The following is a 12,512-nucleotide window of genomic DNA, read 5'->3' as shown; positions in this document are numbered from 1 at the left end:
TTCATTGTATATTGATATTCATTATTTCCAGACAGGTGACTACCACTGAAATCTACATGAATCTCTCCACTTTTAGCATGACTATTTATTGGTCGTAACCCCTGTTATGTTTATTTACAACATATACATTGTAGTAGCACTATACAGTAAAACAGATCTCAAGGAAAAAATACTCCAATTGTCTGCAATTACATTAATGAACTTTGTCAAGCTAGCTTTCAGAAGGGAAGCCTTAGGTGCACCCACTGTACTCTGTTATTCTGATATTTATTTCCTTATGAGTTAAGGAAAGAGTATCTGATTTACTTCTCAGTTAATAAATTCAAATGCTTACCAATAGTTCTTAGCCCAATAGATCCAAAGCATTTTTTTCATTCACTGCACTAGTCACTAGTTTCGTTGTATTTTTTGAAGTTCCTCTTCTAAAGCAGATGGTGATTTACTGATTTTTTAATGTACAAGGTTTTATTCTTCTCAGAATTTCTAAAATACTAAGAAAATTTACCTATGTAGCAACTTCCATCTATTCACTAAGTATTACTCCACTACTGCAGGACTTTGAAATTTTGTTTAATATAGAAACATGTAAAGAATTCAGGAAGAGCAACTGGGGAAAAAGAAGACTGCAAGAGATTTACAGAAAACTGTTTTTCAGACCTAGATATATTTCTCTTTGGTAGAAATGTAACTAAGACAAGACATTTAATTGGATAAACTGAGGTACAGGAGAGAAAAAGATAACCACAATATCTGACAGCAGTGGAAACAGAAATTGAACTCCTAATTGTCATGGTAAGGCTCTGTTTCTAAGCAATGTACCATTCTCAGACTTTTCATTTTCTCAGGGTCCAAGAATTTTGGAAGATGGTTAGTTACTTGGAAGGCTAATGACAGAGAATTTGGGATAAATCTTTGCAGTTATAAACCTGTCTATTTGCTGTATAGGAAGACCTGTTTCAAAGAAGCATGCAAACAGAGTAACATTTTAAGTATTTTAACACAGAAAAAATAATGTAACAATTATGGACCCTTCCCACAATGACTGAATGTATGTAAACTCAAAACCAACATTTAAAATCCACTGTATTGGTTTTTTTTAATCTGATTTGGAAACTATTACACAGACTCTTGTTGTTACAAATTTTTTTACACAGTCACAAATTTTTCAATGAAGACAGTGTAATGACTTCACAAGCTTTTAGTTTTCCTCCTTCCATAAAGATTTATAATCTGGCTTCAATAAATACAGACAAAAATAGTTTTTAATGCTAATTTTGGTTAGAGCTTTTTATATTTTTATATCAGAACAGAGACTGGCATCATAATACTACAGCATTGGATACCAAAGCCATTATTCATAACCCTGTGTGGACTGGTTTATCCAAGCTTATGCCATCTAAAGGTCACATTTTTCAAATATGTTTACTTATTTCTGCCAAGAATTACTTCTTAAAACAGTCAACTCTCCTGAAATAGGCTATAAAACACAACATATGTGAATCTTATCAAAATAGCTTTGGAAGTAGGACAATAGGAAGAAGACAGCAAAAGGGTAAATGCTGAAGTTTTACAATGGAAAGTGTGGTATGAGGAAGATTTTATTGTAGCTATGTTAGATTTAATTTATTTTTTTTTAGTTTCGCAAATGACACATTCTGGCTAAACTACAAGTACTCCTGCAGTCATGTTCCTACCCTTCACAGAGAAGCTGTAGAAACTATGCAGATTACAACAGAATCACTCTTTTTCTGGTGTCTACTTACACACTAAGCTACATGGCATTTGTTTTTCACAGCAGTAAAACGTTATCTAACCTCTTGGATAAAAAACATTATCTAACTTCAGCGGATAAAAAAATGGCTTGATGGCCACACACAAAGGGTGGCTGTCAATGGGTCCACATCCAAGTGGAGTCCCTCAGGGATCAGTACTGGGACGTCTTGTTTAACATCTTTGTTGGTGACATGGACAGTGGCATTGAGTGCACTCTCAGCAAGTTTGCTGATGACACCAAGCTGTGTGGTGCAGCAGACATGCTGGAGGGAAGGGACGGCACCTCGAGGGACCTTGACAGCCTGGAGAGATGGGTCCAAGTCAGCCTCATGAGGTTAAATAAGACCAAGTGCAAGATCCTGCATCTGAGTCAGGGCAATCCCAAGCACCAACACAGGTTGGGCAGTGACTGGGTTGAGAGCAGCCCTGAAGAAAAGGCCCTGTGGGTGCTGGTGGATGAGAAGCTCAGTATGAACCACCAGTGTGCACTTGCAGCCCAGAAAGCCAACTATACCCTGGGCTGCATCAAGAGAAGTGTGGCCAGCAAGTCGAGGGAGGTGATTCTCCCTCTCTACTCCACTGTGGTGAGACCCCACCTGGAGTACTGCGTCCAGTTCTGGAGCCCCTATTACAGGAAGGATCTGGACATGCTGGAGCATGTCCAGAGAAGGTCCATAAGAGGGCTGGAGCTTCTCTCCTATGGAGACAGACTGAGAGAGTTGGAGCTGTTCAGTCTGGAGAGAAGAATGTTCCAAGGAGACTTAACTGTGGCCTTCCAGCATCTTAACGGTGCCTACAAGAAAGCTGGTGAGGGACTTTTTAGGATATTGGGTAGTGACAGAACTGGGGGGAATGGAACAAAACTAGAAGTGGGTAGATTCAGAAGAAATTCTTCACCAGGAGGGTGGTGAGACACTGGAACAGATTGCCCAGGGAGGTGGTAAAAGCTCCATCCCTGGAAGTTTCTAAGGCCAGGCTGGATGTTGCTCTGAGGAACCTGATCTAGCATGAGGTGTTGGAACTAAATGAGCCTTGAGGTCCCTCCCAAACCTGACAATTCTATGAATCTATGATTCTTTTTCACAACACTGCAAGTTTTCATCCACCACGTTTTTAAATTTCAGGATAATTCTGTGCTACTCATCAATGACTGTTAGATACTGCTTAGCCACCTATGAAACTCCTAACTACTTTATTGCAAGATTCAGCTGTCATTGATTTACTATTTTCAGTTGCAAACTACTACTGTCTTTCCTTTTCTAGCACGTTATAAATGCATTTAAATAAAACCACAAAGTATCTTCATGATAAAATAATCTTTCTAATGTATGTAATTTCTTTTTCCACAAAAACACATTATATTTAGGCATGCAAATGAAGAAAATAGATCTATTTCAGGTCAAAAGTTAGAGACTTCATCAGGTTCAAAACAGACAATGAAACTGAAATCAATAATGTTGTAACTCAATATCAACCCTGTTTGTGATTTTCTTTCTCTTAGAAAAGTTTAAATTGCATAAAAGGGAAGGAGATGGTATACTTACCCATAACTCTGTATATTCTCATTTGTGGGTACTGTGAAATTATCCACATTTCTGGTGTGGATAGCCTTAGAAGACTGCCTGGAAAAGTGCCTGTTGGGACTATGTGAGCATCCCCTAGTGGCAGTGGATGAACACAAATATGATCCCAAATGGCCTCTTATTTTTTTCTCATTTACACCTAACCTCATATGATGAAAGAGAGGGAAGTATGCTAGTGAGCTCTCTGGCATAAAAACCTCCTGCAAACTTTTATTTCTATTATCTTTATGCTTGCAAGTGTAAGAAAACAGAGTATATATTTTAATGAATCTCATATCCTGGTAAGACTTACGGAGCTTTACAAAGATACCTGCTAATATGAAGATGATATCAATTACCTAACAAAACAGTAGCTGAACAAATATGCTAGGAGGTGCCACGTACCCCTTTCCACTGAGGCCATGTACCAAAGACAGGCATTGAAGCCACTACCTTACAGTACTTCCACAACTACAAGATAATCTCAGAAAGTGATTGGAACCAAACACAAACAGGGAAAAAAGACTTGCCTATGTTTCCCCCAGTGTAATGGTTTCCAGATTAGATAGTGTATTATCTGTGCCTCTGTAGGACTGGGAGATTATCTTAACAACAGAAAATGCAAAATGCCTCATGGTGCCTCAAAAATAACTTGTCCACTTCTTTATTTCACTTTCACATACTGTATTATACATCTCAGAGACTCTCCAAATAGTTGCAGCACCTCAATCACAGGATCCATTAACCAGCACTGTTCAAATAAATGCAACTTTAAACACATTTTCATATCAAAAATAAAAGGGATAAAACTACACTGGCATCTAGGTTCATAAAGCGTTAAGATAACATGAGGGAATCTTGTAACAATTAATTTTGCTGTTTTGATAGCTGTCACTTTCCTCTCTATGCAAATGTGTTTCTTGCTTCTGATAGTCAAAGATGCACCACCAATTAAAACACTCTTTAGTCCCACAAAGATATGTGCAGGATCTTCAGAAAGCAGCCTGTTGGGCCTATTCTGAGTCACACAGTACGTACTAAAAGCACATACAGAAGTCTGTCATGGTAAAATGATACTGGACTAAACAAATGTTGACTGAACCATAGTATAGAGATATTTGGGATTTAACTTGAAACTACTGCAGTCAAAATCCAGCTGGGATGATCACATCATACACAGTATCAAGTACCTCATTTGACACACCTTTCCAAACAACAGATAAGGCAGACACCAGATGGAAAAATTATGATGTGGTTGTTTATACCATATCCTCTTGTCTGTTGGTTTTAACTACACTAAAAAAACCAGCAAACACACATACCAGACAGAAAAATAATTACTGTGATAATGGAAAGGCAGATTAAGAGATTTATTGTATATTTGAATAGACTTTGAGGTAAATTAGTCCTGTGTTACTCACCTTGATCTCTTTCATGCCATGTCCGACTCCCTGCAGCTGGTGAATTTGGAGAAGGATAAAAGTCTCCTGTTGGGCTTGGTTCCATATTTTCATCTATGGAGATAGTTTTGGGTCTTTTGCTGTTGAAGTAATATGAGATTGGGCAGTGAATATAATACGCAGCCACTAGTAGTATATAAACTGTTTGGATTTCAACAAATAGACTCACAGAATCATGAAATTGTTTCAGTGGGGAAAAAAACCTCCAACCGTCAGCCTGACACCACCATGGCCATTAAACTATGTCCAAAGTGCCATGTCTATACATTTTTTGAACACCTAATATTCCAATAGAAAGTAATTCAGCATTACAAAGCACACACACACAAAAAAATGAATATGAAAGCTTAGATTCACAGAATTACACAGAATCACAGAACCAGCCAGGTTGGAAGAGACCTCAAAGATCATCACATCCAACTGATCACTCAGCACCATCTAATCTAAGTGCCTCATCCAGTCTTTTCTTAAACACCTCCAGGGACATCAACCCCATCACCTCCCTGGGCAGCTCATTCCAATGACCAATAACTCTTTCTGTGAAGAACTTCTTTCTAAGATCAAGCCTAAACTTTCCCCTGCACAGCTTGAGACAGTCCCCTCTTGTTCTGGTGCTGGTTGACTGTGAGAAGAGACAAACCCCCACCTGGCTATAACCTCCCTTCAGGTAGCTGTAGACAGCAATTAGGTCTCCCCTGAGCCTCCCCTTCTCCAGGCTAAACAACCACCAGCTCCCTCAGCCTCTCATCATAGGGCTTGTGTTCCAAACCCCTCACTAGCTCTGTTGCCTTTCTCTGGACATGTTCCAGCAACTCAACATCCTTCCTAAACTGAGGGGCCCAGAACTGGACACAGGACTCAAGGTGTGGCCTAACCAGTGCTGAGTACAGGGGCACAATGACTTCCCTGCTCCTGCTGGCCACACTATTCCTGATACAGGCCAGGATGCCATTGGCCTTCTTGGCCACCTGGGCATACTGCTGGCTCATGTTCAGCTGGCTTTCAACCAGTACCCCCAGGTCCCTTTCTGCCTGGCTGCTCTCCAGCCACTCTGACCCCAGCCTGTAGCGCTGCATGAGGTTGCTGTGGCCAATGTGTAGAACCCAGCACTTGGACATGTTAAAGCTCATGCCTTTGGACTCTGAAAATCTATCCGGCCTGCCAAGGTCCCTCTGCAGAGCCTTCCTACTCTCTATCAGATCAACACCTGCTCCCAGCTTGGTGTTGGTAACTGATGATTGACTCAATGCCCTCATCCAGATCATCAATAAAGATGTTAAAGAGCATGGGGCCCAGCACTGATCCTTGGGGCACACTGCCAGTGACTGGCCGCCAGCTGGATGTGGCACCATTCACCACCACTTCCTGGGCTCAGCCCTCCAGCCAGTTCCTAACCCAGCACAGAGTGCTGCCGTCCAAGCCACGGGCTGACAGCTTGGCCAGCAGTTTGCTATGGCAGATGGTCTCAAAGGCCTTGCTGAAGTCCAGGTAGACTACATTCACAGCCTTCCCTACATGCACCAGGTTGGTGACCCAATCATAGAAGTAGATCAGGTGGATCAGGCAGGACCTGCCTCTCCCAACATACAGATGATGCTATTTAATAATATGTAGTGCAGGTAGGTGCTTGGATTTTTCATGATTCAGTATTTCAGAGATGGCACGAATGAGTAGCAGACAGAAGTCTACCAGCATTTGACTGAACAATTCAGAAATCAGTTCCTGTGACCTACCAAAGAAAGGCTGTGTCATGAGAGTGTTAGACACCACACACAAATCATGAAAGCAAAACAATGCACTGGAAAAGTATTGCTAACAAAGTCAAAGTAACACGGTAACTTTCTGAATCTGTTAATAAGGTAAAAATGTAGTTTACTTCATTTCACCATAAGCTTTTCAAAGAGATCTAACCTGAAACAAGGCTTTACATTTTATAGTTTAATTAAAAACAACAAAAGGCTCATATTTCAGGTCACACTATATAAAAGGAGGCAGCACTTCAATAGAGTGGAAGGAAGTCAGATGTATTTGTAACAATATATACACTGAGGCTGTTATGCTGACTGCCAAAGAAAACCAAAAGGAAGGTTTTAATTGTGGTGGTATTGTTGTTGATGTTGATGATACTTAGAGAACACTGTAAGAATTATTCCATCCATTTCTAAAATGTACTAGGTGATGTGTCAAGCTGAAAGCAAAATGGAATGCAACAGAAGACTATGAGTAACTCCAAAGCACCAGGTGCTGGTAGAAGAGCACCCCAGACTCCTGATAGTCCTGTTAAAGCCTGTGCCACTGTGTAAACACTTCCTGACTCACTGGGGTGCAGAAACATGGGGTAATGAGAGACCCTGTAGTGCTTGTGATTTCATGGTACATCAAACAGTTTCAGAAAACCAAGGGGCCCCCAGGGTATGACAGACAGTACATTATTTCAGAGTCAGATGAAAGGCACAAAAGGTTCCCCACCTCTGTGGGCCTGACAGTTGCTCCTGAGGGAGGAACTGGGTCTTTCTCAGAGATGGGAGAAGGGACCATGTTGAAGCAAGGATGAAGAAGGTCCCTCATATAAAACTGCCTGTAACAGGCACATGGAGAACCTTTAGAAAAATCAGAGAGCTGTTACTCCCTCACAGGCGCCTCCTTTTCCTCACTGTGATGGGAAGTACCCCATGTAAGGATCTGGCAGGAAACACACTTCCATGAGCTGGGGTGATGCTACAGATAAAGACATCTTGTCTTTATATACCTGTTCTAATAACTTTCCCAGAGGAAACAGTATCTTTCCCAACATGTCTTTCAAGACAGAGGTACAAGGGGAACCCTCATAAATAGGATTTATGCCTGCAATTACCCTGTGGCACCAAGACCTGCCAACAGGTTCTCAGCAGCTAGGTCTTCCAGCAACTCAACAGAAGTTTCAGGATGAATAGATGTTCTCTTAGTAGATTATTTGTTAGCACTTCGGACCCTGACAAAAGTTACTCTTGTTTTTGTACCAATAGCAATGACAGACAATAATAGAACCACTTCAAATTACAAGATTTGTAGTGTGTGTACCTGAACATAAACTGTGGTAATATAACTAAGTAACCTACCTCACAAAATCAGAGGAAATTCATTGAAAGTTGACAGTATTTTGGAATTGTCTGTCCTACGCTATTAAAACTGGGTTTACATTAGCTCTTTTTTCAAGTTTTTACCTGCTTGGTGGAGAAGACAAGGACCTCTGTAGATTTACACCTGAATTCATATCATGGTAATATGGCTGGCTCTGAAGCTCTCCAATTGGGAAGTTCACTCCAGTTCCCTGGGTTATTGGTGCTGAAAAACATATCATCATAATGATAAAAGATAATCTATTTTTTTTATAGTCATCTTTTCATTTTCAACACTGGGAAAAATATCAAGATGTTACCACCTGTATCAAAATTTCTGCCTCTTTCAGAAATCAAGTACAGACAAGTTCTTTCAAGGTTTATATATACATAAAAAGAGAATTATCTTTTGCAGTTCTTGGAAATTCCTTAGCAGTTAGGAAGACATAATTTATTTGTTGTATAACAGAATATCTGGAATCATTAATATGAAAAAGGTTACATAGATGTCCACACAAAATCAAGCATTCTATAGAAAGACTTTTATAATGAATGAGGCAGGGTTTATAACAACTGCTCACAGAATCACCAAATAGTAGGGGTTGGGAGAGACTTCTTAGGATCATTGCAATGATCTCTGCTGCCAGAGCAGGATCACCTAAAGGAACATGTTCAGGCAGGCCTTGGAAGTCTCTCTCTGGACAGTATGTTCCAGTGCTCAAAGTTAAGAAGTTCCTTCTCATGTTTAGATGGAACTTCCTATGTTCGAGTTTATGCCTACCTGAAGATCCACTGAGAAAAGTCTGGCCCCATCTTCCTGATGCCAACTCCTTAGATATGTGTAATCATTAATAAGGTCCCCCCTTAGCCTCTTCTTCTATGATATTATTATAATAATTTTTAAAAATGAAAAGAACTGGGAAGAATAAACTTTAGGACACAGAAACTTTTTTCCCCGTAATTTTAACTCTTTTTGTGCTAATAATAGCCTTCTGTGCTGACAGCATGTTTTTGCTGCCTCCTTTTTCTTTCACTCAGTGCCACGGGTACTGCTTTGCATATGTAGACCTACACACAAGCACACATGCATTCGCTGTTATCGTCACCTCCTTGGGAGGTCTGTGTACTGTATGTCTTGGTATTTCAAGAATAAATTATATGTTACATACTGTGGTGGTTTTACTTTTGCTCACTGTCTGTACATTGTGCATTTTAACTACCTTTGGCACTTAAAAGAATAATTGCATGTTGTGTAATGTATCTAAAGGTTTGCATTTTTCCTAATAGTTGAAAGTACAATTCTTGAGGCTTGAGGTTAAACAAATGCATGAGAAGAAATCCCACAGAAACCACATGCTTTAAAGCTTATTATTAGAAGTATATCATGTATAACAGCTGCAGAAGGTGTGATTCCATAATGTAACTACAAAATTAATTCTTATTGCATCTGAATGGCTTGATAATTTAGGATTTAACAACCTGACAATTAAAGGAAAGCATTATTTTGCACATCCTCAGCCTCCTAAAACAGCAAAACAGTACCTTCAGCAAGCACAAAAAAAGAACATGTCTTGACACTGCAGGATGGCAATGCTCAGTATTTTCCTGAAGGACTTAACATAATTTTAATTGTTAAATCTAATTTCTGACCACAGCAAATGAAATGACACATGCTTCTTAATCCTCACCAAGTTAATTAAATTCCTCAAGCATCCTGACCTGGAATGAATTAATTCATGTGCAAAACTTGGATACGCAGTTTTGGAAACCTGTGCCTCACTAGTTTTCTCCTCAGATCATTAGAAAACAGATTCAGTTGTTATAATGTTGCTGTTGTCAGTGTCACTTCTAGCTATAACTTTCAAGTATTTTTGTTCACTTCCTAATGAAGTCTTAAGAGAAATATTTTAATACTAGGCATGCTAAAGGAATAAAAGAAGCATTCAGAAAAAAAGTCAAATGAAACTATGCACCAGGTATATGGCATACTACTATGGCAAAAATTCCCATGTCAAAACCCCAGATCTTCTTACTTATATTAATAATGGGTTCTCCTTCTGCAATAAAAGCTTCACTTTTCCATTTACATTTTGTGTTTGGTTTTGGGGGTTGTTTTGGTTTTTGGTTTTTTGCATGCTCATGCACATAACATTCCTGATGCCAAAGCAAGCAAAAGTAATTAGAAATTCAATTACAGCCATTGCTGTGAGTAAAACAAACACAAACATAAGATATAGTAAGTTAGTCATCCTTCATATCCATTTTGTGAATTTTAAAACCAACTAAAAAAATAAAACCAGATAGTTTAGCAAAATCCAAGGATGCAAGGGTGACCTTAAAACACTGCAAATCTAATGCATAGAAATGTTTGTTATGTATTGCCTGTTTCATCCATTCATTATGGTGTGCAGAGTGGCAAATAACAAATTGATTTAATCTTTAAATATTGAAGAGACAAAAGAAGACTCCTGTTTAGTTTATTACAAACACAATATGAACTATAAACATATGGTCAAAGATACAAAAATTGTGTGTGGTTATAGGCACCTTCTATGCATCTTATAACTTGTGGATCAAAAAAGTCTTCAAGGAAAAAAACCTTTATTTGATTATAGCAGACTCTAGAAGATATTAACCACAAATTATAACTTACTTCTGGACACCCTCACAAGTTCTGACACGTTGAATACTCCAGATTTTACAAAACTGTCCTCCAGATACACTGAAAAAGATCACAATAATCAGTATAATGAGAAGATTAATAAATAACTATAGATAAGTTTACACACCAGCTAACAACAGGATTGAGTCGCAGAACTATAACACACAGGCCAAAGTAATAACCAAGACCTCTCTCAGTAGTGTAATTAGATAACCTTATATAAAGAATGATGAGAAACCTAGGTTTCTGTATAAGTCTCATACCAATAATCACTGTATTTGACTGAATTAGACATCACAGCCCTTACAGGTAGGAAATGCAAACAATTTACCGTCACAAACATTTAGATCTATACTTGCTGCACACTTGCTCCAAGAGCACTATTTTTTCTTTGTTTCCATATAAAATGGTGCTCTAAGAATTTCTTACTGTGATTTCTCTATTCTTTTTAACATAGTATTAACATAGTATTTTCTTTTTGAAAATACACTGTCAATTTTCTGTTCCAAATGTTTGAATGAGTAAAAGCACTCTAAAAGTCTTGTATAATAAAATAAACAAATTTTTAAATGCAACTACTGAATATTTAGTGATTTGGAAAACAATTATTTAGTACTATTCTCTTCAGACTTCTTTTGGCAATTATCACTTTCATCTTCAAGTAATTAGAAAGAAAACACTGCCACCAGAATCAGAAAAGTGACTGCAAAACCAAAGCCCTTTACTTGCAAGAAAATCTCTCTTACTTTTCAGGGTCAAACAAAGAGGGCAGAGGCAAAAAGTGTATTTTTCACTGCTTACTACCAGTCTTACTAGGCCCACAGAGCCACCTTACCCAGTACTTCTGATATCAGGTCTAACAAATGCACCTAAAACTAAAGGTGAAAGCATGTGTACACATCCAACCAAGCACATTTCCTGAGACGTGTGCTACATTGTTACACCTATAAGCTCACACCAGGCTTCCCAGCTGAAAAAAACAGCCCTGAAGTAAGTGCAGCAAGGATGATGAACACCATAGGCCCATGGGATTATCCTGAATGACATATGCCAATGACATCATCTTCTCATTTTCCTGTCAATGTCACTTACTATGATACACCTACATGGCTTTATTTCCTTCCGCATTCCTTGTCCTCTCATTTTCAACAGCTTCTCTCTGTATCCACTAATTTTTATCTTGCTGTCTTTCACCTAAATGTTGTAGGCCTCTCTACAATACAAATCCTCTTCAGCCCCTAAGAGACTTTTTAAAATCTGCATTCTCTTGCAACTTTTCTCCATGTTGTTTGTTTTATTTTTGTTTGTTGGGGTAGGGTTTTTATCATAGTATCAGTCAGGGTTGGAAGGGACCACAAGGATCATCGAGTTCCAACCCCCCTCCCATGGGCAGGGATACCCCACACTAGATCAGGCTGGCCAGAGCCTCATCCAGCCTGGTCTTAAACACCTCCAGGGACGGGGCCTCAACCACCTCCCTGGACAACCAATTCAAGGGCTTCACCACTCTCATGGTGAAGAACTTCCTCCCCACCTCCAGCCTGAATCTCCCCACCTCCAGTTTTGTATGTGTGCATGTAGATGAAAAGATGGCATGGTTTCTCAAATATTTTCTTCATTTTATGACAGAATTTAGTATATCCATATAATTTTTAAAAATAGAGTTCAAGTTTCTTGGCATACCCATATCATAAAAAAATACCAGAGTTCATGTTTCTTTTTCCCCTTCTTCCTAATTTTTAATTTTTTTTAACCTAAGAATGGACAAGCTGAATGAATGCAAATAATTTCTTCAGCAATGACAGTCTTTCCCTTGTCCGACCATTTTCTCCAGCAGGAACACTCTGAGGTAGCACATAGAAAGGAGATTTCCAAATAAAAAAAATGATTACTTGATTTTTAGTTGGCCTGTAACTGAAGTATAGCTTAAAGTCAGCCTATGAATATGTAGCCAGCT

At 38.9% G+C, this 12,512-nt stretch overlaps 1 protein-coding gene across 8 annotated transcripts in view; it reads right to left on the bottom strand.

Annotated features, from left to right (window-relative positions):
* NFIB (nuclear factor I B) overlaps positions 1-12,512 on the bottom strand; it is a 297,023-nt gene that overhangs the window by 62,557 nt on the left and 221,954 nt on the right. For all 8 annotated transcript variants that reach the window (XM_054179068.1, XM_054179072.1, XM_054179073.1 and 5 more), the window contains exons 4-6: positions 10,547-10,615; positions 7,999-8,119; positions 4,757-4,875 (exon numbers count right to left, since the gene is read on the bottom strand). In XM_054179068.1, the coding sequence (XP_054035043.1) occupies positions 4,757-4,875; positions 7,999-8,119; positions 10,547-10,615 (309 nt within the window). The remainder of the gene's footprint in view (positions 1-4,756; positions 4,876-7,998; positions 8,120-10,546; positions 10,616-12,512) is intronic.

This window comes from Dryobates pubescens, chromosome Z, assembly GCF_014839835.1.
Source record: "Dryobates pubescens isolate bDryPub1 chromosome Z, bDryPub1.pri, whole genome shotgun sequence".
Taxonomy (NCBI): domain Eukaryota; kingdom Metazoa; phylum Chordata; class Aves; order Piciformes; family Picidae; genus Dryobates; species Dryobates pubescens.
This window is presented reverse-complemented; position numbering and strand designations above follow the sequence as displayed.